Here is a 26,468-nt window from a genome sequence, read left to right on the forward strand (position 1 = left end):
TGTACACGTTTTTATGAGCGGTTTACCTAATAAATAAAGCAAAAGAGAACATTACGTCAAACCAATGTTAGATAAGGGTTTCTGAACCCAGAATTGCCAAAGGCTAATCCATTTACTATCAGTTAACACATACAAAAAAATTAAACCTGGGGAGATGCAAGATATACTGAATAATATTGTGTGTCAATTTTTACTGTGGAGAAAGAAATGAGGGCTAAAGAAGTCAGGGAAATAAATATTGACATTTTGAAAACAGTTCACAACACAGAAGAGGAAGTGTTAGAGGTTTAAGAAAACAAAGATGGATAAATCTTCAGCACTTGAACTAGTATATCCCAGGACATTATGGGAAGTTAGGAAGGAAACTGTAGGGCCTCCAGCAAAAATATTTGTATCATCTATAACAAGGAGTGAAGTGTCCATGCTGGAGAGTGGCTAATGTGTGTTTATTTAAGGAAGGATCCAAGGAGATATCTGGGAACTATATACCTGTGAATTTGACTTCGGTGGTGGGTACATTGTTGGAGGTGATGCTGAAAGATTGAATTTACATAAATTTGGAGAGGCAAGGTATGATTATGGATGGATTTGTGTGAGGGAAATAGTGTCTCTCAAATTTGATAACAGTTTTATGAGCAAATAACCAAAAAGATTGATGAGGGGAGAGCGGTAGGTATTGTGTACTCAGGCTTTAGTAAAGCCTTTGACAAGGTTCCGCACAGTAGTTTAATTAGTAACGTTAGATCACACAAGATCAAGGTAAGCTTGCCAGTTGGATACAAAACTGGCCTAACAGCAGTATACAGAGTGATGGTGGAGGGTTATTGTTTGGACTATCGGACTGTTACCAGCAGAGTTCCAAAGAGATCGGTTCTTGGTCGATCAGTTAGATGAGAATATAGAAGGCATGGTTAGTAAGTTTGTGGATGACACCAAAATTGGTGGTACAGTGGACAGCGAAGAAGGCTAGTGAAGATCTGAGGAGCAGTTTTTTTTTTTAAACACAGAGGACAGTTCATGTGTGGAATGAACTTCCAGCTGAAGTGATGGATGTGGGTACAGTTAAAGCATTTAAAAAGACATTTGGATATGTATATGAATAAGAAAGTTTTGAAGGGATATGGGCCAAGCGCAAGCAGGTGTGATTATTTTAATTTCAGATTATGGTCGGGATAGACTTGTTGAATCGATGGGTCTGTTTACATGCTGCATGACTATGACTAGGAAGTATAGTCAAAGCCACAGGGACAAAAGAGGCAAGAAGTGGAGGAGAACCTTGAACACGGGCTGCCCACCAAGTGTTTAATGACTCCGGGTGCCAATTACAGCATCCGACACTGCAAAATGGAACTTCTCTCTAATCAGATGGACAGTAGCTACAGCAAGCAAAACTTATGCCAAGGAGCAAAGCAGGAAAATAATATCAGAACTTTTTTTTTTACGTGAAATAAACGCTTCAATGCATTGACATCATGATGTATTGCAAACTCTCCACTTTAACACAAGTGGCATCTTAATCTTAATGTAGCTTAAAAACGGAGGAGTTACGAGTTCAGAATGAAAAAAAACATTATATTTAAGCTGTTATATTGGTTTCTGCACCTGATGGTCTGTAAACAAGTCCATGACACAGTACACCACATCTTCAGCTCTCTATTCTGATCTGCTCCAGTGATCAGGAAACGCCAGAAAGGGACACTACAGAGCAGAGATAAAAATAAATAATTAACAGAAGATCAAATCAGAGTTAATATGCATCAAAGAAGAAATTTACACTTACATAGCACCCAACAGGATCACTCTCATAACCTCAAAACTAACTAAATACTTATTGAAACAAGGCTATTTGTGATATTTTATAAAATTATTTCAATTCACAGGTCACATTGTTGTTTTTTGTTCTTCTTAATCAACTTTCACTAGAAGCTAACTGCATCACAAACACAACTTCTGGTCTTCCTAGCTTCATGCTAAAGTAAAGCCATGCAATGTTATAGCCCAGTGGTCAAGGCTAAGATACCTTGAGGCACTGAGTTTCATTTAAAAAAAAGTAATTCACTTAGGTTGGTTTTGCTAGATTTTAGTTTTCGCTAACAGTTTTGATTTGTATGAAGGAAGTTAGGCAATAAAATTTTAAAACTTAGAGGGAAAGGAAAAGAAAATTAGCAAAAAATAACTTCTCAAGGCACCATCTCAACAAAAAAAAATCTCCTCTCGAGATTGCTGGAACTCATTCATTGATGTTCTTCAAGTATCTTACTTGTGCATTGTGAAAATTTAGGTATTCTTCAGCCGGACAATCATTTTGCATATTTGGGGTTATACAAGTGCTTCACATCTCTGGGTGCCAATTACAGCATTCAACACTGCAAAGCGATACTCTTCACAGGGGTGAATGCTACAGCACGTCAAACTTAGTTTTGGAGAAGGAAACAAGATCCTGAAAAATTTTCAACATTTTTATTCACACCACACAAATGCCAACAATGATCATCTCCAACAAAAGACAAATAAATCATCACCCCTTGAAATTCAATGGTGTTGCCATCACTTAATTCCCAACAATCAACATTCTGGGATTACCACTGACCCAAAACTCAATTCAACATACCACAAAAACACAGCAGCTGCAACAGGTCAGAGACTTGGAATTCTGCAACAAGTAACTCACCTCCTGACTCATCTAAGACTGTCCAGCATCTATAAGGCACAAGTCAAGGCTGTGACGAATAGTCTCCACTCACCTGGATGGGCGCAGCTCCAACAACACAAGAAACTTGACACCATTCAGGACTAAGCAGCCAGCTTGATAGAATCACATCCACAAGCATCCACTCTCTCTACCACTGAAGCTCAGTTGTACACACTGCTGCTGTAAACAAGATGCACTGCAGAAATTCACCAAAGATCCCCAGGCAGGACCTTCCAAATCCATGACCACTTCCATTTAGAAGAACAAGGGCAGCAGACACATAGGAATACCACTAACTGCAAGTTCCCCACCAAGTCGCTCATCATCCTGACTTGGAAACATACCACCATTTCTTCACTGCCGCTGAGTCAAAATCCTGGTGTTTCCTCCCTAGGGCAGTACGTGTCAACCTATAGCATACAGGCTGCAGCCAATCACGGCAGCAGCTCACCATCACCCTCTCAAGGGCAACTAAGGATGGGCAATACATGTTGGCCAGCCAACAATGCCCATGTGTGATAAGCATATTTTTTAAAAAACTCTGCAGCAATTCAGAGAATGACCAGAGATAATTACCCTTTAACTACAAATAAGGGGCAACAAGTAGAGCTCAGATTTTAAGCAAACATGAGTACTGCTGCATTTGGGACAGCATTTAAAGACAACATTTTTGGGGTTCATCTGAGTTTTTTCATTCATACAAAGCACTGAAGACCTCAAGGACTATTTAAAAGTACACCATTAAGAAGATAATGATGCTCTTTGCATTAAGATTACTCTAAAGAAGTACTAAGGAGGAGATATCATGAAAAGACAGAACACAATATGCAAGTAAGGTGACTTAGGTGAAACATACAAGAACTTGTGGAATCTTGAAAGGTTGGATGTAAAAAGATTGCTTCCCCTTGTGAAACAGCAGACACTGTTTGAAAATAAGGGGTCCCCCATTTAAAACAGCGATGAGGAATAACTTTATTTCTCATTGTGGATTGAAAGTCTTTGAAATGCTTTTGCTCCAAAAAGGTAGTGGGTGCAGAGTCTGAATATTTTTAAAACAGAGGCAGATAGTAAGGGCACGTAAGGTTATTTGGGGTAGGCAGGAATATGACGTAATCTGATCAGTCAGGAATTTTTTGATTGACACTGGAGGCTCAAGGAGCCTGGTGCTGCTTCTAAATCACACATTCATACGTGATTTAAAACAGTAATCTATACTGAATGCCATGTAATTTAACAGCAAGCTTTTAAACTGTCTTGTAGTTGTCACAGTCTGAGTTATTTTGTTGATATTGCTGAATTATTGATATTTTGAAATATTCATATTCTGAACACCATGAAGCGACTAATTTTAATGCATCTTGTCACGAGCAAAACTCCTAGCAGCTTGAACATTTACCAAGTTGAACATTAGTACAAGTCCTTTCAGTGAGATTTGAAGTAAATGCTCAAACTTTAGCATAACTTTTGCTAACTTTAATGAGGCAAATATTCAAACTTTGCAGATCTTTCCTCCATGATATAAAATCTGTAAATAATCTTGCAATTATTTAAGAAAATAAGCTCTACTGTGTAGGACTGTTTATAGTGGTCCATTTCCATAGTTCCTTTGATGAAACCAATACATTATCTCTTTTTGAAACAAGCTGGTTTAATATTAGTCTTAATAAAATACCAAGCGAGGCAGCTCAATGGAGCTCCAACACTGAATGAAAGGATCTGGGTTCATACCCTTGATTCCCCACAAAGCAGCTCCCAATCTCTGCCACGTTGTCATAGGAGGGAGCTGAGCAATAGCCACACACTTCTTTAGTGGAGGGTTGCAGGGAAGCGGGGGCAAAGAGGAGAAAATCACTCCAACCTGTTTTTGGACACTTCCTAGTGGACAGTTTCAAATGGCACGTGGTCCGGAGACCTAGAAAGGGTAAATGGGAAGAGAGAAAAACAAATCCCAAAATAACTTTGCAGTACTGCTTCTAAGTTCTTCCACAGTCACTTAGTTCTGGCATTATTAAATCACGAAAGTAAAACTCTATTACTAGTCTGCAGGCAGGTGTTTGGAAGAAAAAAGGGAGGTCAGGACGATTTCAACTCCCTCCTCTCATTCGGATGACAAGTGAGAGCACAAATAACAAGAAGAACTGCTTTTAAATTGAGCATTATGCATGAACAAAATGAGTTAAAAATGCTGTACTTTCTTGAAACCACCTATCATATGAATTAAATGTGAACAGGAAATTTTAAGATAATGCAGCACCATATTTCTGTACACTTGCACGTAGTACAGAATTGCTGCTGCATCTATCAAATGGCAAGCAGACATCAATACATACAAATTTATTAACTTACTCTGGATCTTGTTTTTTGTGATTGTCACAAAAAAGTAGGCATGACAATGGTCGGCCATCATGGGGTTTCCATTCATGAAGACATCTGGCAGAAGGTCCAAATAACAAATAAAAAGACACGAGTTAAACATGAGATGCACTTCACAAAATATGACCAGATCAATTTATTGACAGGATACTTCTGAAGCACAGGAGAGATTAACAGGTTATTTTCATGTTTCTCTCCAGTCACATACAATACATACTAGAATTATGTGTATTAAACACAATTCAGCAGTAACATAAAATGAACCCCAACTTCTGATCAGCATTCAGGAATGAAAACTGCAGCATCGCCACAACATCTAGCAAATGAGCTCTCACTAAAGAAATCCCAGCAAACTAATGCTTGTAAAGTGCAGTCAACACAAAGCTCAGCCATAACTTTCTACGTTAAAATGTTTTAGTGAAAAAAAAACTGGCAGCAAAAAAAAATGCTCTAGTTAAAGAACTTCAAGAAAGTACTTATTTGTAGGTATAATCTTAGTACAAAACCCACATCATCACATTATATTTTTGGGTAGAGGCAAACATGACATTTACACTATCGAGCCATTTCCAACATGAGTTGCAAAAGTGAATCCCACTAAGATAAATTACTCTATTTTGTTAAAATAAGTCTGACAAGTTAGTTACCCAATCTTGATAAGGGAATCATTTAAATCTTAAACCTAATACGTGTGAACCTAATGTGGAGAAATCAAATCTGCATAATTGTAAGTTACTTAAAGAAAGTGTAAAAGAAAAATATAGCTGATCAAATACTATCCAATTCATTAGTAAAGTAGCAAAATTAAAATCAGGTCACAATGAAAACTCTTAACAAGCAAAATTCAATTTCATTCAACAACATTTTGCAACTAAGATAATAAAATGTGAGGCTGGATGAACACAGCAGGCCAAGCACCATCTCAGGAGCACAAAAGCTGACGTTTCGGGCCTAGACCCTTCATCAGGATGCTGCTTGGCCTGCTGTGTTCATCCAGCCTCACATTTTATTATCTTGGATTCTCCAGCATCTGCAGTTCCCATTATCTCTGATAACATTTTGCAACTGTTGTTCAAAGCCCAGCAATTTTGTCCACCAGAAGTCTAACCGCAGCAATAAACAGGCACAAATCTCAATGTAGATGAAAAGCAATGCTTATTTTCCACCTTCATCTGGAAAGTTGAGTGAAGTAGAGATCAATTGTAAATTATGTACAAAAGGAAGATACAACAATCACAGGAAAAACGTGGACACAATCTCATGCTGAATTAAGCTACACCAGGTCTAGACAAACTACACCAAAATGTCACAATTTATTCCAATAGTTTATCAAGATATTCTTTTAAACACTTAAAAAAAACTGACAGGTAAACAGTTTCAAGTGCTACTATTTTGACAAAACTTGAACTAAAAACTGTAGACAGGACACATTGCATGCTACTTGAGCTAAATGATTTAATTTGTCTTGGTCATTCATCTCACAACTGAAACCACTGTTTTTAAAATGATACCCATGCTGCGCTCAGATCTAAGGCACGATTGCTAGAATTTAAATTTAAAGAGTTGTTCAGGAGTGCAGAACTTGAGTATTTCCGAAAAAATAAAAGACACTTTGCCAAAGATTTTTGTCATTTACTCACCAGGATAATTTGCATGAATTTAAGAACAAAACCATTTTTCATGCATGAGAGAAGATGGTTGGATTGATTGGCAATTGGATTCTAAATGAGTAGTCTGGCAGTCAGACCTCAGTACTCAGGCCTCTTGGCATCATGGTAGCCCACAAACCCACCAACACACTAAAACAGCAGCTAGGGAACTTAAAAGACCCTATACAGACAACAAGCAAAACGAACGTCATTTAAAAAATACCTTGCAAGAACTGTGACAAACACTACATTGGACAAACAGGCAGAAAGCTAGCTACCAGGATACATGAACATCAACTAGCCACAAAAAGACATGACCCACTATCACTAGTATCCTTACATACAGATGAGGAAGGACATCATCACTTTGATTGGGACAACACATCCATCCTAGGACAAGCCAAACAGAAACAAGCACGAGAATTCCTAGAAGCATGGCATTCCAACTGGAACTCCATCAACAAACACAATGATTTGGAGCCCATCTACCACCCTCGGAGAAAAAGAACAGGAAATGACATCACCAAACACAGGAAATGACACCACCAACCTAAGGAAACCTAACCAGATAAATAGAAAGTGGGACATAACACCAGCGCTTCGTCGGAGGCTCACTGATGATGTTACCTAGAATGGTGACGAAACGTCTGAAAACGAACCTTCCAGCTGAGTGAGCAAACTTACATCCAGAACCTCAACCTGAGCTACAAATCTTCTCAAAACTCGCTAGTTCTGGAGCAGCTAAGTCTTTGAATTAGGCCTCCAGGCCCAGAGACTGCATACCCCACAAGCCCTTGTCAGCGTTATTTCTTCCTATACCAGGTCAGCTTTATTAAAATCAGCCTGTTCAGAGATGTTATTTCACACCTCTGGAGCAGGTAGGGCTTGAACCCACACTTCCTTGTCCAAAGGGAGGCACACACTACCACTGTACCACCAGCATCTCCATTTTTTTTTCTCATCAACTGTTGATATGTTATGACACACCTTTGGAGCTGTTGGGACTCGAATCCAGCCCTCCTGGCCCAAGGGGAGAGATACTACCATTGTGCCACAAGAGGCCAATTAGAGCCCCCAAAGGACTCAAGTGATGAGTTCCAGCTGGGCAGGTGATAGTTACCAAGGAAACCGATACTCAACAAGCTCCACAGGTGGATTAATTAGGTGATTTCCCAAGGTCCTTAAAAGGAGTTATCACAATAACTATCCACCAATTCATTTTGCAGGGCACGCTCTGACCATGAGAGTTGATGCTTAGTTTAAATACAAACAAAATCTGGTAGTTAACTGTGAATCGGCATTAGTGGATGCATTCTCCATCGAACACTTCTACCATTCACAGTCCATTTGTCAACCAATCAGAACTCTCCTGTCAGAGTATATTCTTTTTCATCTTAAATTGGGATCCTTGAAAATTGCCCTGCTGACTGCAAGGCAAAAAGGTTTGACAAAATTGTCTTTTTTAACCAAAACTCAAAGACATTTTCTTAAGGTATAGACATTACACCAAAGGAATGAAGGCTGAGCTTTCTTCAATAATGAAAATAAGCTGATTTCCAGTGTCAAATAACTTTGAACAATGCTCTGCTTGTAATTTTCCTCAATAGTTGAGGCACCGTTTCAATCAATAGGATCAAAATATTTTTCATGTCATAACCACGCTGACAAATTTTGCTCATATTTGACTTGCATTTTACACTCTAAGAAGCATAAGAAATATAAAAAATTAGTTCAAAAAACGTGATTATCCCCTGGTAAACCTCAATGGATTTATTAACAAAAAACTTATTCCAGCAGAGGACCTTTCTTTTTGCGCAATCTGCCCAAAAAATTATTTAGAACAGTTTGTCTGGACTGTTTTTTATTTTGAAAAACCAAATTTATATGAGGTGAATCTGTTCAAAAGTAAAACTTTAGCCAAAATTATACATCAGTACCTCGGTTGATCTTGCCCTTCTATGTAGATCTGCCAGAACTTAACATAACCATCATGGCTCGCAGTTGCGAGGACTGTTCCATCTGGAGATAATGCACCTTCGCTGATCCGCTGAAACAAAACACTATTTAGAAATGGTTCACCAGATATTCATTACAATTTCCAAGAGTTAGTACGATATGGAAGCTCAAAACCACTGAGACAAAGATCATTGTTAACGACACAAAGATAAACAACATTGGGAGGATACATACATATAAATAAAAGTCAGGACAAAGCTATTCAGTCCCTTGACCATTCTTTGCCGTTTGATGGGATTATGGCTGATCGGACAGTGGCCTCTACTTTCCTACCTATCCTCAATATCCTTTGACTCCCTTGTAAATTAAGAAACTATCAAAGACAACCTTAAAAAAAATTCAAACCTTTAATCGCTTATAATACACAAATAGTAGTAGAGCTGCATCAATTAGATTGTTAGATTTAAAACCTGAAATTGACAGACTTCTGATAACCAGAGATATGTCAGTATGGAGTGCAATGGCAAATCAGCCACCCCAGTGAATGTAAGAGTATTATTGTCCCTACTTCAGTGCAACACAAAGGCCCGACAATCAGACATTTGATTCTTTCGATACCAAGAAATAATTCTATGAAAATGTGTGTCTGTTAAAATCAAAAAATGTCTCAGCACTAAATATATTATTAAAAGTGAATATATACATGCAAATAGTCTTTGTTACAAGGAAAAACAATTCCAAGAGCAAGGAGTCAGAGATTTCTTTGATTCTAACTAGTTCCAAAGTATTCAACACCATCTAGGAAATGTCATTTATCAAGCCTGGCAAAACAATGTTTGATATCTTTCAAAACAAAATGTGATAATATATAAAATAAATACAAATAAAAGTACTCCATTCATGTGCACCAGCCTTTTCTTGTTTTTCTCAGCAGATTTGCTACTGCTAAGCATGTGACAAATGTGATTAGTCATAATAAGGTCAGGAGAAACTCAAACCATGCACCATAAAACGTTAAACAAGGAACACAAAGCACATGTTTAATTTAGGTGTTGATTTCAATTAAACCTATACTTACTGCTGTGTGCCCTTTCACAATGATAAAGCCTTCTTTTATATCAGTTGCTTCAATGGGCCAAACACTATTACTGTTCCTTAGAATATCCAGATCCCAAACTTCAGCCTGTATGAAGTTATAAGTAGAAATTACTTAAAACATCAAAGAAATGAAAATTAATCAACAAATGCAAATAATAATAATTTAGTACTCCCAACAACTCAATGGAAAAAGACATCATGTGGCAAGATACTGAAACATGAATATCAAGATCACTCATTTGAGTCTTATCTATTTAAACATCATTAAAAAATTTCCTTCCTGAGTAAACAGTTAACTGATAACCCAAATTACTAAAAATTACACCAATCTGGAACAGAGAGAGCAGCAAAGAAAAAAAATATTCTTATTGTTTCATCTCAATTAACCAAGATATTTATGCTCCAGATTCAAAACCGTTAGTGTGCAGAGAGAGTAAATAGTTTCTCCAGTTACAAAAAGATCCAGTAAAATCCTAATATTACTAATTTCGAAGTATCTTACCCTATCTTCATGTAAAACAGCAAGCGTTTGATTTCCTTCATCATTTTCATCATTTTCCTCAGGAATAAAAGGGCACCAGATGACTCTCCTGTTTGCATTTAAAGGTGTTCCCTCAGGTCTCTTGATGTGCACTATCAGTTTTTCTCTGAACGTTTAAGTATAGGAACTGCTTTATTTATTACAGCCTGTGTTTACTTAAACTAGTGGCTATATCAAGTTTTTATTCCAGACAAAACAAACCAAAAAAGTCGGAATTTCAGAAGACAGACATTCCAAACTCACCAAGACATACAATACATACAGGGACCATTTGGCCTGTGTCTGCTCACCAGTAAAAGTCACTAATTAATCCAAGCTACCTGCAATTTTTCTCTCTCAGCAAAATACGCAATGCACTTTTAAATGTTCGTGTTGAATTTGTTTCCACCAAACTTCCAAGCAGTTCCTTCTAAACCTTAAGACAGTCTAAGTTACTTCAAGTTACCTAAATGCTTGATGAAATCAACTTTGCCTTCTGGTTACCATTGTTTCTTCACATTGCCAAATGAACTACGACAGGGCACAAATGCCACATGGATAACAGCCAGGATAGAAAAGGCCATCCCAAGAAAAGGCTTTCTGGCAGAGAAAATGAGAAACCAAACGACAGAGACAAAGAGAAGCTTGAACACCAAAAAGTCAAAGAATAGAAGTTTTTGCGTCCACCCTGACCACCAAATGTATTGAGTCATAGAGACATACAGCATGGAAACAGTCCCTTCAGTCCAACTCGCCAATGCCAACCAGAGATCCTAAAATAATCAAGGCCTTGCCAGCATTTTGCCCATATCCCTCTAAACCCTTCCTCTCATCTGCCCATCCAGATGCCTTTTAAATGTTGTGATTATACCACCCTTCAATTCCTATGGCAGCTCATTCAATATATGCACCACCCTCTGTGTGGAAAAAGCTGCCCCGTAAGTCCCTTTTAAATCTTTCCCCTCTCAAATTAAACCTATGTCCTCTAGTTTTGAAAACCCACACCCTGGGGAAAAGGCCTTGTCTGTTTTGACCCATCCATACCTCTCATGATTACATTAACCTCTATAAGGTCACCCCTCAAGTCTCCAGACGCTCCAGGGAAAATATTCCCAGTCTATTCAGCCTCCCCCACAGCTCAAACCCTTCAACCCTGGCAACATCCTTGCAAATGTTTTCTGAACCCTTTCAAGCGTCACAATCTTCTTCCTATAGCAGGGAAACAAAGACTGCACACAGTATTCCAACAGCAGCGTAATGAATGTCTTGTACAGCCACAACATGACCTCCCAACTCCTCTACTCTCTGCACTGACCAAAAAAGCAATCATACCAAACACCACCTTTACTACCCTATCCACCTATGACTCCACTTTCAAGGAACTATGAACCTGTGCTCCAAGGTCTCATCGTTCAGCAACACTCCCCATGACCTTACAACAAAGTGGACAAGTCCTGCCCTGATTTGTCTTTTCAAAATGCAGCACCTCACATTTATCTAAATTAAAATCCAACTGTCACTCCTCAGCCAATTGGCCCATCTGATCAAGATCCCATCATACTCTGAGGTAACCTTCTTCATTGCCCACTACACCTCCAATTTTGGTGCAATCTACAAACTTACTAATCATAACTCCTCTGTTCACATCTAAATCATTTATATAAATGATGAAATGCAGTGGGCCCAGCACCAATATAGTTTGCACAAGACTTTAAATCATTGCCTGAGTTTATTGCTAGGGCTTTTATAATATGCTTGTTGTAATTTTGTTTCATTAATCTCATAACTTAATGTGTGATGCACCGTCTCATACTCCTTGCTAAAATCCATGGAGGCTGTATCAAATGTACTTAAGTCCATTAACACTCTCCATGGCCTTGAGACACAAGTTCATGCCAACTGTCTTCACTAGCGTGTGTTCAGGTATCTGTTCTCAAATAGAACAATTCAATCATATCTTCACACATTTGATCATGAATTGGAATATATTCCATATGCAATAATGGAGCTTCCGAGCTGTCACTGAATCCTTCTCCTAAACTTATCTACCCGCAATTTATTATGTTTGTAATTTTTATTAATGACTTGGATGAGGGGATTGAAGGATGGGTCAGCAAGTTTGCAGACGACACAAAGGTCGGAGGTGTCGTTGACAGTATAGAGGGCTGTTGTAGGCTGCAGTGGGACATTGACAGGATGCAGAGATGGGCTGAGAGGTGACAGATGGAGTTCAACCTGGATAAATGCGAGGTGATGCATTTTGGAAGGTCGAATTTGAAAGCTGAGTACAGGATTAAGGATAAGATTCTTGGCAGTGTGGAGGAACAGAGGGATCTTGGTGTGCAGATACATAGATCCCTTAAAATGGCCACCCAAGTGGACAGGGTTGTTAAGAAAGCATATGGTGTTTTGGCTTTCATTAACAGGGGGATTGAGTTTAAGAGTCGTGAGATCTTGTTGCAGCTCTATAAAGCTTTGGTTAGACCGCACTTGGAATACTGCGTCCAGTTCTGGTCGCCGTATTATAGGAAAGATGTGGGTGCTTTGGAGAGGGTTCAGAGGAGGTTTACCAGGATGCTGCCTGGACTGGAGGGCTTATCTTATGAAGAGAGGTTGACTGAGCTTGGTCTCTTTTCATTGGAGAAAAGGAGGAGGAGAGGAGACCTAATTGAGGTATACAAGATAATGAGAGGCAATGATAGAGTTGATAGCCAGAGACTATTTCCCAGGGCAGAAATGGCCAGCACGAGGGGTCATAGTTTTAAGCTGGTTGGTGGAAAGTATAGAGGGGATGTCAGAGGCGGGTTCTTTACACAGAGAGTTGAGAGAGCATGGAACGCGTTGCCAGCAGCAGTTGTGGAAGCAAGGTCATTGGGGTCATTTAAGAGACTGCTGGACATGCATATGGTCACAGAAATTTGAGGGTGCATACATGAGGATCAATGGTCGGCACAACATTGTGGGCTGAAGGGCCTGTTCTGTGCTGTACTGTTCTATGTTCTATGTTTACAAGACAATTATAATAATCAACTTTTGAACAACATATAGCAGATCAATGTTTTATCTAAATTTTAAATTAAGACTTTCACTGTCTATACAAGGATACTGTATTTTCCCACTTTCTTCATTCAGTTGCCAGACAAATAGGTTGCCTGCTTCATCAACGCATGCTAGTTGATTGGAATTGAGATGTGCAAAACCCAAGTCAGCAACTCCCTCAGTAAATCCTTTCAGCAAAGTTCGTTCAGCCATTCCAACACTCAACACACGTACCATGCCAACACCATTAGGCCCTGGGCAGAGGAAAATAAAAATGTTTAGTTTCCACGTAAATGTATAAATCAAAGTTCTTCAAACATATACCATCTTTGAAGTAATAGTGAATGTCCTAAAAAATTCACTTTGCATTGTCATTAAATTTAAAAGTCAATGTACTAAGCAAATTGCTTTAAATTAATCCATAACTAAAACCATACGTGGATTCAAAAAATACTAACAGACAGGCACTTTAGGATCTTTCTCGTTGTTACTCTAATATTCAAAAGTTGTTAAAACTGCAGCATGGGGTACCAGTGCTCTTCTTTGCTCCAAAGGAACTTCAGATCTCTTCAGTCCCAAATATTCCCACTGAAATACAGAGTGTGAGACCTGCAGTTTCAGAAATTGGGCATTGTTCATCTGCTAGATATGATCATTCTCACCTCTGATGACATACGCCAGATACTGATTTGACACTGCTATGAGGTTGCCGTAGTAGTACTTCTGCTCCCATTCATACTTTGCCACAGGTTGTATTTTTACCTAAAAAATGGAATGCTAGTTTAGTCAGTCTGTTATAACAACCTTCCAAACTTAATACTGTTCAATGTCAACTTGCCAGAACTCCAATGTTTCTTGTCCTATTTTTACCCATCATCACAAAACTCAATACTGGTCCATCTCTTCGATCATTGATCTAACGAACACTGTGCCTTCAACAAAAGCGGAGGCAAAAAACCTACACCTGGAAGAGAGATTCAATTCACAGTACTGTATTGCAATTTGACCAAATTCTTGTTTTTGGTCAATAATTTAAGTAAACTTAAAAATTGTGTCATTCAAATGTTGATTTAGATACTTTATTTGCATGAGCACGTCTCCCTAAAATTCAGATTGAACATAAAGACACTAATTAAACAACATTGAGCAAACAAAAATATCTTAATAAATAAAAAAGTTACATATCTATTTCTACACCAAACTGCCTTAGGATTCAAATCAACACTTCTTCCAAGTTGATTGTAATTCATTAATGAAGCACTTTCCTATAGCAGATTCTCCAGTTTAAGGTGCAACACAAACAGGGCAATTTTCATGCAGGAGTGGTCACAGTGGAACTGCAATTAACAATGGCATGCAATACCATAAAGCACTATTCTCCATCTCTGCAGATGTATCATTCAAATTGTGATCAGACATCAAGATAAGCATTTTAATGTTTGACTTCAATTTGCTTTATTATTTGCTCTCAGGCTACATAGAATAATACAAATATTGAACGATATCCAGGCTGTGCTGAATGGAGGTAAAATTAATATTGCTTTAGTGGATGATTACATTGAAGATACCAAAATACAAACATTACACCAGGCTATGAGCGTTTGGGACTTGAATTGATGGCAAGTGATAGCATTTGTGAAAAAGACATTTCATTCCATTCTTCTTACTTCAGAAGATTATATATCATAGCATATAAATGATCTTTGATGCCTCAAAAAATCCTTCTAGAGGTCTACAGCATGGAAACAGGTTCTTCAGACCAACTTGCCCACGCTGTCCAGTTTTCACAATTAAATTAGTCCCATTTGCCCGCATTTGGTCCATATCCCTCCATATCTACCCAAACCATGTACCTGTTTAAATGTTTCAGAAATGATAAAACTGTGCTCGCTTCTACACTACCTCTGACAACCCGTTCCAGACAAATGATGGTACTTTGGAATAAGACTTATGCATTCGCACACAATGCTGCCTTGTCAAAGATCCAAGATCCTGCCATTCACCACACTGCATAAACTGCCTTCTCCATTCCATGCATGTCGAAGGAAGCCCCCAATTAGCACAACTGAACAGCCAATCATGACACTAGAAAGAGTGATCCATTAGGGTAGCAAATGCAAGAAAAAAAATTCACCTCCCAGGCGGCAATCCAGATCAACAGGTGCTGTTGAGGTCTCAAAGTTCACAACTCCCAATGATGGTCAATACTCCTACCTTGGGTACCTAGATTTATTCGACTCACCATAAACACGTCCCTTCAATGGCTTACCAAGGAACACCTCCAAAGATTAAACAATCAATGTTTGATACCTTGTACATCTGCAATTTGTATGTTATTCTTCACGGCTCCCCCTTGGTTTTATTGGCAATATAGGATCTGAACTCATCTCACACTTATAACTACATCTTTTGCATAGTCCACTGAACACCTGCTCTACACACCATCAATTCCACAACTTCACTCCATCTACATCCATCCAACAGCTGTCTCAGACATGCACATGAAATTCCTCCATTTTTAGTATGGTTTTATGGACATTTTTATAACTAACATCTTAATCATTCTGCTACCTGCCATATCTTGTTATGTCCAGAATATTGTACAAGAAATATTTTCAAACCTTTCCACTCCACAGCCCAGTAGATGGGCATTTAATCCACATTGCTGATACGAATTAATGGGTATGTGTTATTTTGCCACTGTCTGCATGAAGGATCACCGAAATTTGTAAATTTAGTGTTGAGGCTTACTGGGGGCATCAAAAATCTTGGTCTTCTGTTGCAACACTAGGCTCTACAGCAACATGGTGCTGCTGTAAAATCTTTGCTGGATTCAGGATTTGATTTGACCCACTTAAGTGCAAACATATTGCATTTGCAGTGATGATGAAACCATTCTGACAATTTGAGGACCTATAAGAATACATGCTTCTAGGGACCAGGTCAGTGGCTAGTTCTTTTTCTCATGGCATATTTGATCTTGAGCACGCTTTAGAGAAGATTGCTTCATCAACTCTTGCACCAGTTTTTCACCAACACGAAATTCCCTCATTGTAGCAGTTATGTGCACAGTTTGCTCTGAGTGAGCATGTCTTAAAACTCTCACACCTCATCTTGGTGACATTGCCTGCTTGTTCCCAGGCATCAGCATCCAGGGCAAGTAAAAATGCTTTTCTGAAGTGAAAAATTGATATCAACTCCAAATGCAAGCATACAATTTCAGAACAGAAAACAAGTACTAACATAAGCCAAGCACAGGCCTAATGAATAACATTTACTTAGAAATTTTTAGTTTTTTTTTTACCTTGTTGCTACCCCTGGCCTTGTTACTGATGCTAGAATCGTTGCTTGCCACTATTTCCACTTCTTTGGCAGTTATAATACAATTTGAACTGTCATCACCTGTTAGGTATCTGGAGAAAGACAATCAAAATATCAGTGCAGGCCAGTATCGTTTAAAAGCTAGCATGTTGCTCACTGGCACAGTGCATTGAATTACACATTAAGAAAATTCTCCACAGATTGGCAGAATTTTTATTTGGATTTAAGACTAGCTATCTCACGTGATTAATAGATCACTGAAAGGGCAATATCTTTCCTGAATAGGAAGTGGCAAAGTGCTGGAATCAAAACCCACACAACGCACTCGTGTACCCAAGGAGTCACCAGTAAAAGTGAAAAAAGGTCTTCAGCGCATCCCACTAGCAGGGTTTTCTCTCTCATTTTTTGAAGCAAGAACAGAAGATGCAATTGGAAAAAAAAGGCTGGATGGGCTAGGGGTTTTTTCACTGGAGCACAGGAGGTTGACAAGCGAGCTTAGAGAAGTTTAAAAAATAATGAGGGGTATAGATAGAGTTCATGGTAGTTGTATTTTCCTTAGGATGGAGGATTTCAAGACTAGGGCACACATTTTTAAAAGAGGATAAAGATTTTAAAAAGATGCAAGAGGCAAATTTTTTGCACAGAGAGTGCTTCACCTATGGAATGAAATTTCTGAGGAAGACATTCGCATGAGTACATAAAGTTTTGGAGGGATACAGCCAACAGCAAGCAGGTGGGAATAGTTTAGTTTGATATTATGCTCGGCATAGCCTGATTGGACCAAAGGGTCTGTTTCCGTGCTGTGCAACTCTATGACTATGACTCTAATCTAAAGCATGTTAATTTAAAAAGATACTTCTTCCAAACAGAAAATCATACTCAAAAAATATGTTTTTTTAATAAGTAGCACAACTCATACATTTCCTGATTTTGCTGTAGGTTCAGTTTGTCCAAATTTGTACTGTTTGATTCTCTGAGAACGGGCCCATCTCCAGCTGCAATGGGATCTGGAACCAGCAAACCATTCAATTCACCATTGTATGATGCAGATTTCTTTTGGTTGTCAACTGTTGACTCTATAACAGAAGGAATTACATTAAATTTTTTAAAAATCTGTGCCACAAAGTAAGGAAAGCTGCAATTTCTTAAAAAATGGCAAACTTGCCTTGAATTAAGACTGCTACAGTTACAGCATGGAACTAAGTATGAAAGTATTAACAGTTTTGAAAATTCACGTATTACAAACTATAAAAGCATAGCCATGGCAACACTTTGTCAAATAAAAATTGACATTTTAAGAAGAGGAACATCAATTAGTTCTACAATGAAATTGGCAGCTAAGGTATAGAATTTGCAGGAGGACTGAAGACAATTCCAACAACCTGACTGTTCAGCTGAACAAAACTGTGGTTCATTTAAGGCGAATCAGATAGTGAGCAAGCAATCCAATAACAGAAACAATTACAGTGTGTTAAGTTGGGTGGGGCAAGAGTATACACATGGAAGGGGATAATGATGTTAGGGGGAAGGATGTAAATTGCGAAGAGTAAAAAGCAGAGTAATTTAATGAAACTCCAGAGGTGCAGCATGGGGCAGAGACAGATGTCATTGCTGCAAATAAGCAATCCCTGAATTACAAAGCAGGTAAGAGTCAATCCAAATTAGGATAATTTCACTTGGCATGAAAACAGCAGGACAGTGCTAGAGATCAAAGACTGGGAGAATAATTCAGTCATGAAATATCATTTATTATAGCTGCCCTCATCCAATATCAGGGTTAGAAAGGTAGAATGAAACATTCATTAGACATTGGAAACGCAAATAAGTGTAGTGGGGTGGTAAGAGGGGATAGGTCAGTCCAGGGAGGACGGACAGGTCAAGGGGGCGGGATGAGGTTAGTTGGTAGGAAATGGGGGTGGGACGTGAGGTGGCCCCACCCCAATCTCCTACCTACTGACCTCATCCCACGTCCTTGACCTATGCATCCTCCCTAACTCCCCACCTACACTCATCTTTACTCCATCTCCGCTTCTTTGACTGGTCTGTCTCCACCTATCTTCTCCTCTATCCATCTTCTATCCGCCTCCCACTCTCTCCCTATTTATTTCAGACCCCCTTCCCCTCCCCCATTTCTGAAGGAGGGTCTAGGCCCGAAACATCAGCTTTCCTGCTCCTTTGATGCTGCTTGGCCTGCTGCTTTCGTCCAGCTCTACACCTTGTTACATCAGTTCTCCAGCATCTGCAGTTCCTACTATCTCTAAGATGAAAACTGATTTTGCTAACGCTAAGAGCAGACCTTAGCCAAGGAATCATGACGTTTGCTGGGTTGGAAGACATTAAAGAGAAGAAATCTGAAAGAGGATGATATTTTCATCCAAGGACAAAGTGTTAGAACAACAGAGTTGAACATTACAAACGCTGACTGGAGCATGCAGTTACATGGGAGGGCTTTTATACGGAAGATATTGTCACCTGCAAGTCAAATTTCCATCCGACTCAGGATTTGAGTGGCCTAACATATTGGATAGGACAGACCACATCTGCAACATTCTGGAAGGTAATGCTGCCACAGTGAGATTGATTGTTTGACCAAGTGAAGAGACCTGGTAGGTTATAATTCTAGCTCCTTAATGAGACCATCTGGATCCAGGATTTTTCCCTAATCATCTCACTCAATTTAAGATTAAGAAAGCCAAATGGAATAAGACATGGAATGGGTCTGAAGATCTGGCTTAAGTCTTGCCTAAGGAATGAAACAAACTTAGATTATTACCATTCTCCAAGTAAGTTTCAGGAAATTTATAATATCCAATATATTGCTAGGATCCAGGAATTTTTCTTCAATAATGCAACTCTCCAGCGAAGAGACACTGGGACTTAAAAGTTAGCAATACAGAAGACTTGAGACACAACATAAATCCTTAAGAATATAGAAGTTAATTAAAGAGCTGAGCATAAAATTCACAATTTCTTAGAGATTCACTCAAACCCCTTCATTTACCTCAACAGCTGACAACATTTAGACTGTTTTTACCAAGTTATCAACTAATTTCTTATGTATAGTCACAGTATACCAAGCAAGCAACTCTGTCCCTTTTAAGTCCCCAAATAAAGAAACCTGGTAAGATTATTCTATCTTGGATTTCTAAGAAAATAGTTGAGTTGTAAGATGAGGGGCTTGAGATGTCTCTTTTCAAGACTACTTTGAGTTGCGATTATAGGGTTATTTCTAATAGCTTGAAGTTGGTCAACTGCGTCGACAAAAAGTTTACTGTAGTTTAGTTCAATCAGCACAAAAAACACTACCAAATATTACACCATGGTGGCTCTCCTAACTGTTGGAAAAACTCATTCATCAGTGTTTTATCCTGTGGAAAGCTTTATGACATTAGCAGTGGAACAATCCCATCATGAATTAGTCTTAATGTATTATGATGAGGTAACTTGTTTCATTCAGATGCCCACAATCATCCATATTACAGAGATTAACAGGTCGACTTTCTGAAGTTAAACAAATATACAGCCCTCGTTTATTGGAAAATGACGCTTCGAGCCTTTTAGCATCTTAATGTGGCTAGATTCCTTCAGTGAAACGTTGGAAAATTCATCCCTTGATTGTGGAATATTACCCAAAAGAGAGCACTTGTTCTGGAAAAGATGGTGACTTATCTCATGAAGGCAGAGGCTCAGAGCAGTCATTTACACTCAGCAGAGGAAAAAAATGTGGTCATTGCTGCTATACAAGAAACACAGTGGCCAGTATGTGCTCAGCAAAATCCTACGAACAGTAATGTGACAACGACAAGATCATCCAGTTATGTTACAGACAAGCAACATTTTAAACTAACAATATTTTCACCCACCAGTATGCATGTACTGCTGCAGAACGAAACATGATACAACAGACCCAACAGCCTAACATATTCTACTCTATCAGGAAAGGACAGATAGGTTAGAAATACAAGCCCTGGTTTTACCTTCAATGTATTTGTAACTGGACTTATGCATGTGGTTAATCTACAAACAAACACTTATGCAGGAGTGTTAGAATGGTGCTGTAATAAATTTGCAGCTTGTCAAACCTCAAAACATAGAATTTGACAACACTCCAGGGTGAGAGATGTTCACGTACTTGACGTTCCTGTCAATACCAAACTGGCCGGCATGCAAGACCCATTATTATAGCATCATAGAGCTGTACAGCATGGAAACCTTGTTGCAAACAGACCCTTCAGTCCAACTCATCCATGCCAATCAGATATCCTAAATAAATCTAGTCCCATTTGCCAGCATTTGGCCCACATCCCTCTAAACCCTTCCTATTCATATACACATCCAGGTACCTTTTAAATTTTGTAAGCATACCAGCCTCCACCATTTCCTCTGACAGCTCATTCCATACATGCACCAGCCTTCGCATGAAAAGGTGGCCCCTCAGGTCCCTTTCAAATCTTTCCCTCCTCACCTTTAACCTATGCCCTCTAGTTTTGGATTCCCCACACTGGGGAAAAGACCTTGACTATTCACCCCTTCCATGCCCCTCATAACATTATAAACCTCTAAGGTCACCCCTCAGCCTTTTGAAACAAACAGTGAAGGTTTTTATCCTTGAACCTTGAAAGCCATGATGTATATCACAACGCAACGTACACCTATAGGGTTAGTATGCTCAGTAGTCTTGAAACATTGAAGTTCTTTTTACCGCAAAAGTTTAAAAAAGTTCCTTTCCAGAGAAGGCGTTAATTTCATAACGTACAATGTAAACTGGCTTAGACTGACAGGCTCATTTTCCTGTCCATAACACGTTATATAAAATGAAAAAGATTGCAAGCTTGCAAATATTAAGCAAACCATCAGTGATTATAACCATTTTCAACAAAGGTCAAAATTAAACTTGATGAAGCATGAGAATATCAGAAGATAACACTCAAGAGGGTCTGTCAACATAAGTCTGTATTAGTTTAACAACACGTGTTAAACTGAACTAAGCAAAACTTTCTACCATTATAATTGAACAGGAAGGGGATTCAGATGATAATTTACAGCATCAATTCAAATTAAAAAGTCTAGATGCAGGTTATGATCAAGTAGGCCAAATTATCAACACTACTACTTTCTTGGCTCTTTTAAGAATAAAGCCAACATACGTTGACTGTCGGTGCATCCACATCTGAACTTATTTACAAGCTGTCGAAGCAATCCGGTAAGAAATTTCTGCCTGCACGTTAGACTGTGATAAACAGTGTTATTCCAGGAAACGAAATTGAAAGTCGACTGGCTGACCAGTGAAACATATTGAACAACAAAAACAAATTGGTTCCGAAGGAGGGTCACTACACCCAAAACGTTAACTCTGCTTTCTCTGCACAGACACTGCCAGACGTATTGAATTTCTCCAGCAATTTCGTTTATTGTTTCATATCTCCAGCATCCGCAGGTCATATAGTTCTTTTCGGTCAATATCTGGCATCAGCAAAGACACCACCCTCTGGAAGCACTACATTCGAGCAGCTAACCCCACCACACGGACAACGGGCCGGTAGCAGGTCCCCGATTCTGAGAGAACCATCTTCGAGTAACTAAGCCCCGCGAAGGGAAAAAGCAGTGCCTCAGGGGACAGCCAATCTACGGTGGAGGTCCCAGTAAACAAGGCCTGGACTCCGGATTAAAGCGATTCACTCCACCCAACCTCCAGGATTCCCGGGTAACACCCGCCCAGCCCCAGTAAGTCAGCCGCTTCCAGGGCTTCACGCAGCCTTTAAACAAAGCGGCCCGGGCTCTATACTTACCGGAGACCCGGTCCAGCTTTAGCATATCCCGCAGGTGCTGTGTAGCATTCTCAATATCCATCTTAGACGCCTGGCTGAGTGGCGACGGCAGCGGCCCGAAAACCAGAGGGATGCGCACGCAGCCACCCCGCCAAACAGTCGGCGGTGCCACGGACAAACAGGTCTCTTCCGGTGTAATCACAAACTCTCCCTCTGACTGCCGAACCCCAGCCCAACGGACCGTCCTGGAGCGATACGATGCACCCCGTCACCAAATAACTTTGTACTCCTAAATGAATAACAAGGTTCATTCACGCCTGATATGATGATGTACCAATGGATGCATATGTAAGTTTCACGAAGAAAAGGGAAACATGTTGCAGAGAAAAAAAGATCATACGGTGTGAAATGGAATGCTAATTTAGGTTAAGGGATGGACCTCCAGAAATGCAGGACCAAACATTTGGAGGCAGAAAGCAGAGACTAGTGGCAGCTTTGAGTTGAGAATGTGTCATGCTTTTGGGACGGTTCAATATGCTCTCAAGTCGGAAGACAATGCAGGACAATATAACAAAAACAGAAGTTGCTGTTTTGAACAGTTCTGAGGAAAGGTCACTGAAACCAAAACGTTAACTGTTGATTTCTCGCCACAGATGCTGCCAGACCTGCTGAGCTTTTCCAGCAATTTCTCTTTTTCTTTCAGATTTCCAGCATCCGCAGTTTTTTTCGGATTTTATTTCCTGTCTAGTGCAGAACAATTTAAATCTGAAAACATCAATAAGAAGGAAGGAAATAGATCTTTAAGGAAATTTAACCAAAATATATAAACAGATTGAAAAAGTTTCTTCAGATATTTTTAAAAAGTTAACAAAGCAAAAAGAAGTAGCCCATGAAACAATTGATGCATTGGTTTTAATTTCCCAAAACTGATTTGATTCAGGGAAGGTTTCTTTAGATTGAAAAATAAGTAGTCTAACTCCATTCGTCAAAAAAGGAAGGGAAGCAGGAAACTGGAAATTACAGGCCAATTAACATTATTTATCGTTGGGAAAATGCTTCCGTCTATTATAAAAGATGGTACAACAAGACATGTGGATAAATTCAAGGTAATCAGGAAGGTAGAGAAAGATCCCAGAGAGAGGTATAAGTAGATTGTTGACAGTCAGCCAGGGAAGAAAAAAAGCTAAATAGTTGATAACAGAGACTATGCGTGTGTAAAAATAAGTTGGCTATGCTGAAAGATAAGGATGGAGTTGTTTAGGTTCTAAAATTATTGAACTTTATATATATATGAGTCCTGAAGGCTGCAAAGTCACACATGGAAAATGAGATGCTGTTCGTCTACCTTTTGCTGAGCCTTGCTAGAGAACGGCAGCAGCTGAAAAAGAAGGTTAGCATGTGTTGAATTGAGAGGTAACAGGAAGCTTATGGTCATTTTTTACAGACAGAACATAGGTGATAGTGAGTTTTGAGAAGATTTGTAGCTCAGGTTGAGGTTCTGGCTGTGAGTTGCTCGCTGAGCTGGAAGGTTAGTTTTCAGACGTTTCGTCACCATTCTAGGTAACATCATCAGTGAGCCTCCGATGAGGTGGTGTTCTACAAAGCGGTCACCTTGCTTGTATTTCGTCTCCCCCATGTAGTGGGGACTGCATTGTGAACAGTGAATACAGTCGACTAGATTGAGTGAAGTGCCGATAAATTGCTGCTTCACCTGGAAGGGGTGTCAAGGACCTAGAAGAGTGAGGAAATTGTAGGTAAACAGACAAGCGTTGCAAGTTCTGTGATTTCATGAGAAGGTGTTGGAATTGGAGAAGGAGGAGAGAGCAGGGTGTCCCAGAGGGAACGGTCCCAGGGAAAGCTGACAAGGGAGGGGAGGGGAGGGCAAGAGAAGGTATATCTCATAGTGCCAACCTGCTGTAGCTGGTAGAAATGTCTGCTCATTGTGCTTTGGATGCAGAGGCCAGTGAGATGGAAAGTAGAGATTGGGGGACCGTATTGTTGATGTGGGAAGGAAGAGAAGGGGGTTGGCAGAAGTGCAGGTGATAGGTCTGACTTGGCTAAGGGCACTGTCAACCACAGGGGTGGGAAATCCTTGGTTGAGTAAGAAAACGGAGTAACTTTTCACCAGATGCTATCAATTCTGAAAAAGGATTATTCTGTTTTCCCTCCACAGACATGGCCAGATTTTGCAATTTTCTCCAGCAATTTCTGTTCCTGTTCCAGATACTTACCGTTGGTTTGGTATTATCCTAAACCAATAACTTAAAATTACAGAAAATAATTATCAATTGAATAGAAAATTCGCAGACCTTTTTGCACGATCCTGCCATGACTTCAGTGAGAATGCAATGGATTAACTGCAGACTAGGCAACATCTAGATCCCGATCTGGGATGAGAGTTTCCTAACACCTGATCAAGTCAGAGGTCCGAGTTTCTCCTCAGCACAAACACAGCTATCAGCAAACAGGCGTTGTTCTAAAGCTGGAAGTTCTCACTTCCCAGCCTTGGTTAAAAGATGGAGCAGACTGAGTGACACAGAGTGTGACCTGGCCTAACAGCTCATTGAATGGCAAGTGTGTGAACTTAGCTAATATTCAAGCCTGAATCAAAGCGAGAAGAATCATACCAGACACGAAACATTAACCCTGTTTCTCTCTGCACAAATGCAGCCAAATCTTAAGTTTTCCAGTAACTTCTATTTTTTATTTGAGTAAAGAAGGTTTTGTTTTGTTACATAGAGTCCGAGGGTGCATTGGTGACTGCTTCCACTGCCCAGTATAGTGTATGTTAATTTAAGTATGAAGCTCCCACAACATGCAGACAGCCAAATGTATCTCAAGTGGTTAATATGCAATAGACTTAGATAAAAGAATCGTGACAACTTTGGTACTCTCACTACCACTGTATAGAAAAGGTATACCTCAGCACTGCCATATCAGTGCAGCTACCATATTACTATCCGTGATGTAAACATTGATACAGGGTTCAAGAAATGATTTTCCCTCATAGTTGTATCAGTGGGTTGAAAGCAGAAGCTAGGACTCCAAATGGACCAACATTCTTCCCCACATCGCATTCTCCAGACATTATGCTGACTGAAAATACCATGCATTGTTCTCATTTCTGAACATTTGTGTCATAAACAGATGATACTGGATCCAGAATGAAGTCACAGACTGGCTTACTTGGATTTCTTATGTCATAATGACACAAGTAAGCTTCTCCCCCTTCTAAGCAAAGTGCAGTAGTGTTTCATAGCTCACATCATTGTATAATTGTTTTTGCATATAGGTGATGATTAGGCTATTTACTGACCCTTTCTCCATTTGTTGGTACCGGTTTGTTCTGGTTTTATAGTCCATGTTATTTGCTTTCTTGTTTCCATACATCAAGTTGTTTGACTTGTCCTTCTTCTCCCTGGTTCTACATAGGATACCTTCAATGATTCCCAGGACCTTTGACCAGCTATCCTAACATTACACCAACATATCATGCATAAACGTAGAAGATTGTCTAGACCTCCCTTCGTCTGTTTTCATCTTGTAGGTAATTCTCATTATATATTTCTCCCTGTAACTTTTAAATGCCTCACTGAATATTCTTTTCATTTTAAATTTTACTCACTTATCAACCACTATTTCAGTTTCCCATTGGATTATGAGTCAGTATACTGGCAATTTGATGTTTTCTTGTTCTTCAGGCCACAATAAGCATTGTGTCAAATAACTGAAAACTCTGAAACCCAGTCTGCAGGGCATTTTCACCATGATCCCCTCATGTTAGTTACTTCGGATCTAAAAATCAGTTCAGCACCTTTATAGTCATCCTAACGTCATGCCACACATGCTTGACTTTCAAGTGATATTCAAAAATCGAAAGTGGTGTAGGAGTGCTTGTATCTCCTCCCTGTTTGGTCCCAGTGTTTTAGTGACTAAAGCATTCACTTAAGTTGTCTTTTACAAAAGGTCATGGTCAAGGGCACACATATTTCCAAGTGAAAGCTCCCAGTTAATTTCAATATCAATTAATTAATCACCTCTACTTTCTTTTC

General features: G+C 39.4%; 1 protein-coding gene and 1 long non-coding RNA gene across 6 annotated transcripts in view; one reads left to right on the top strand and one right to left on the bottom strand.

Moving 5' to 3' along the window:
• edc4 (enhancer of mRNA decapping 4) overlaps positions 1–22,578 on the bottom strand; it is a 94,846-nt gene extending 72,268 nt beyond the window's left edge. For all 3 annotated transcript variants that reach the window (XM_059651633.1, XM_059651632.1, XM_048546928.2), the window contains exons 1-10: positions 22,438–22,578; positions 17,568–17,724; positions 16,632–16,740; positions 13,990–14,089; positions 13,395–13,581; positions 10,271–10,415; positions 9,749–9,853; positions 8,652–8,761; positions 5,039–5,122; positions 1,603–1,698 (exon numbers count right to left, since the gene is read on the bottom strand). In XM_059651633.1, the coding sequence (XP_059507616.1) occupies positions 1,603–1,698; positions 5,039–5,122; positions 8,652–8,761; positions 9,749–9,853; positions 10,271–10,415; positions 13,395–13,581; positions 13,990–14,089; positions 16,632–16,740; positions 17,568–17,724; positions 22,438–22,498 (1,154 nt within the window). In that variant the 5' untranslated portion in view covers positions 22,499–22,578. The remainder of the gene's footprint in view (positions 1–1,602; positions 1,699–5,038; positions 5,123–8,651; positions 8,762–9,748; positions 9,854–10,270; positions 10,416–13,394; positions 13,582–13,989; positions 14,090–16,631; positions 16,741–17,567; positions 17,725–22,437) is intronic.
• Positions 22,579–22,643: 65 nt separating this feature from the next.
• Positions 22,644–26,468, top strand: part of LOC125459643 (uncharacterized) — a 69,784-nt gene continuing 65,959 nt past the window's right edge. For 2 of the 3 annotated variants that reach the window (XR_007249069.1, XR_007249070.2), the window contains exons 1-2: positions 22,644–22,764; positions 25,849–25,963. This is a non-coding gene — a long non-coding RNA (uncharacterized LOC125459643). The remainder of the gene's footprint in view (positions 22,765–25,848; positions 25,964–26,468) is intronic. The other variant, XR_009446777.1, reaches the window with a different exon arrangement.

This window comes from Stegostoma tigrinum, chromosome 16 (assembly GCF_030684315.1).
Source record: "Stegostoma tigrinum isolate sSteTig4 chromosome 16, sSteTig4.hap1, whole genome shotgun sequence".
NCBI classification, from domain to species: domain Eukaryota; kingdom Metazoa; phylum Chordata; class Chondrichthyes; order Orectolobiformes; family Stegostomatidae; genus Stegostoma; species Stegostoma tigrinum.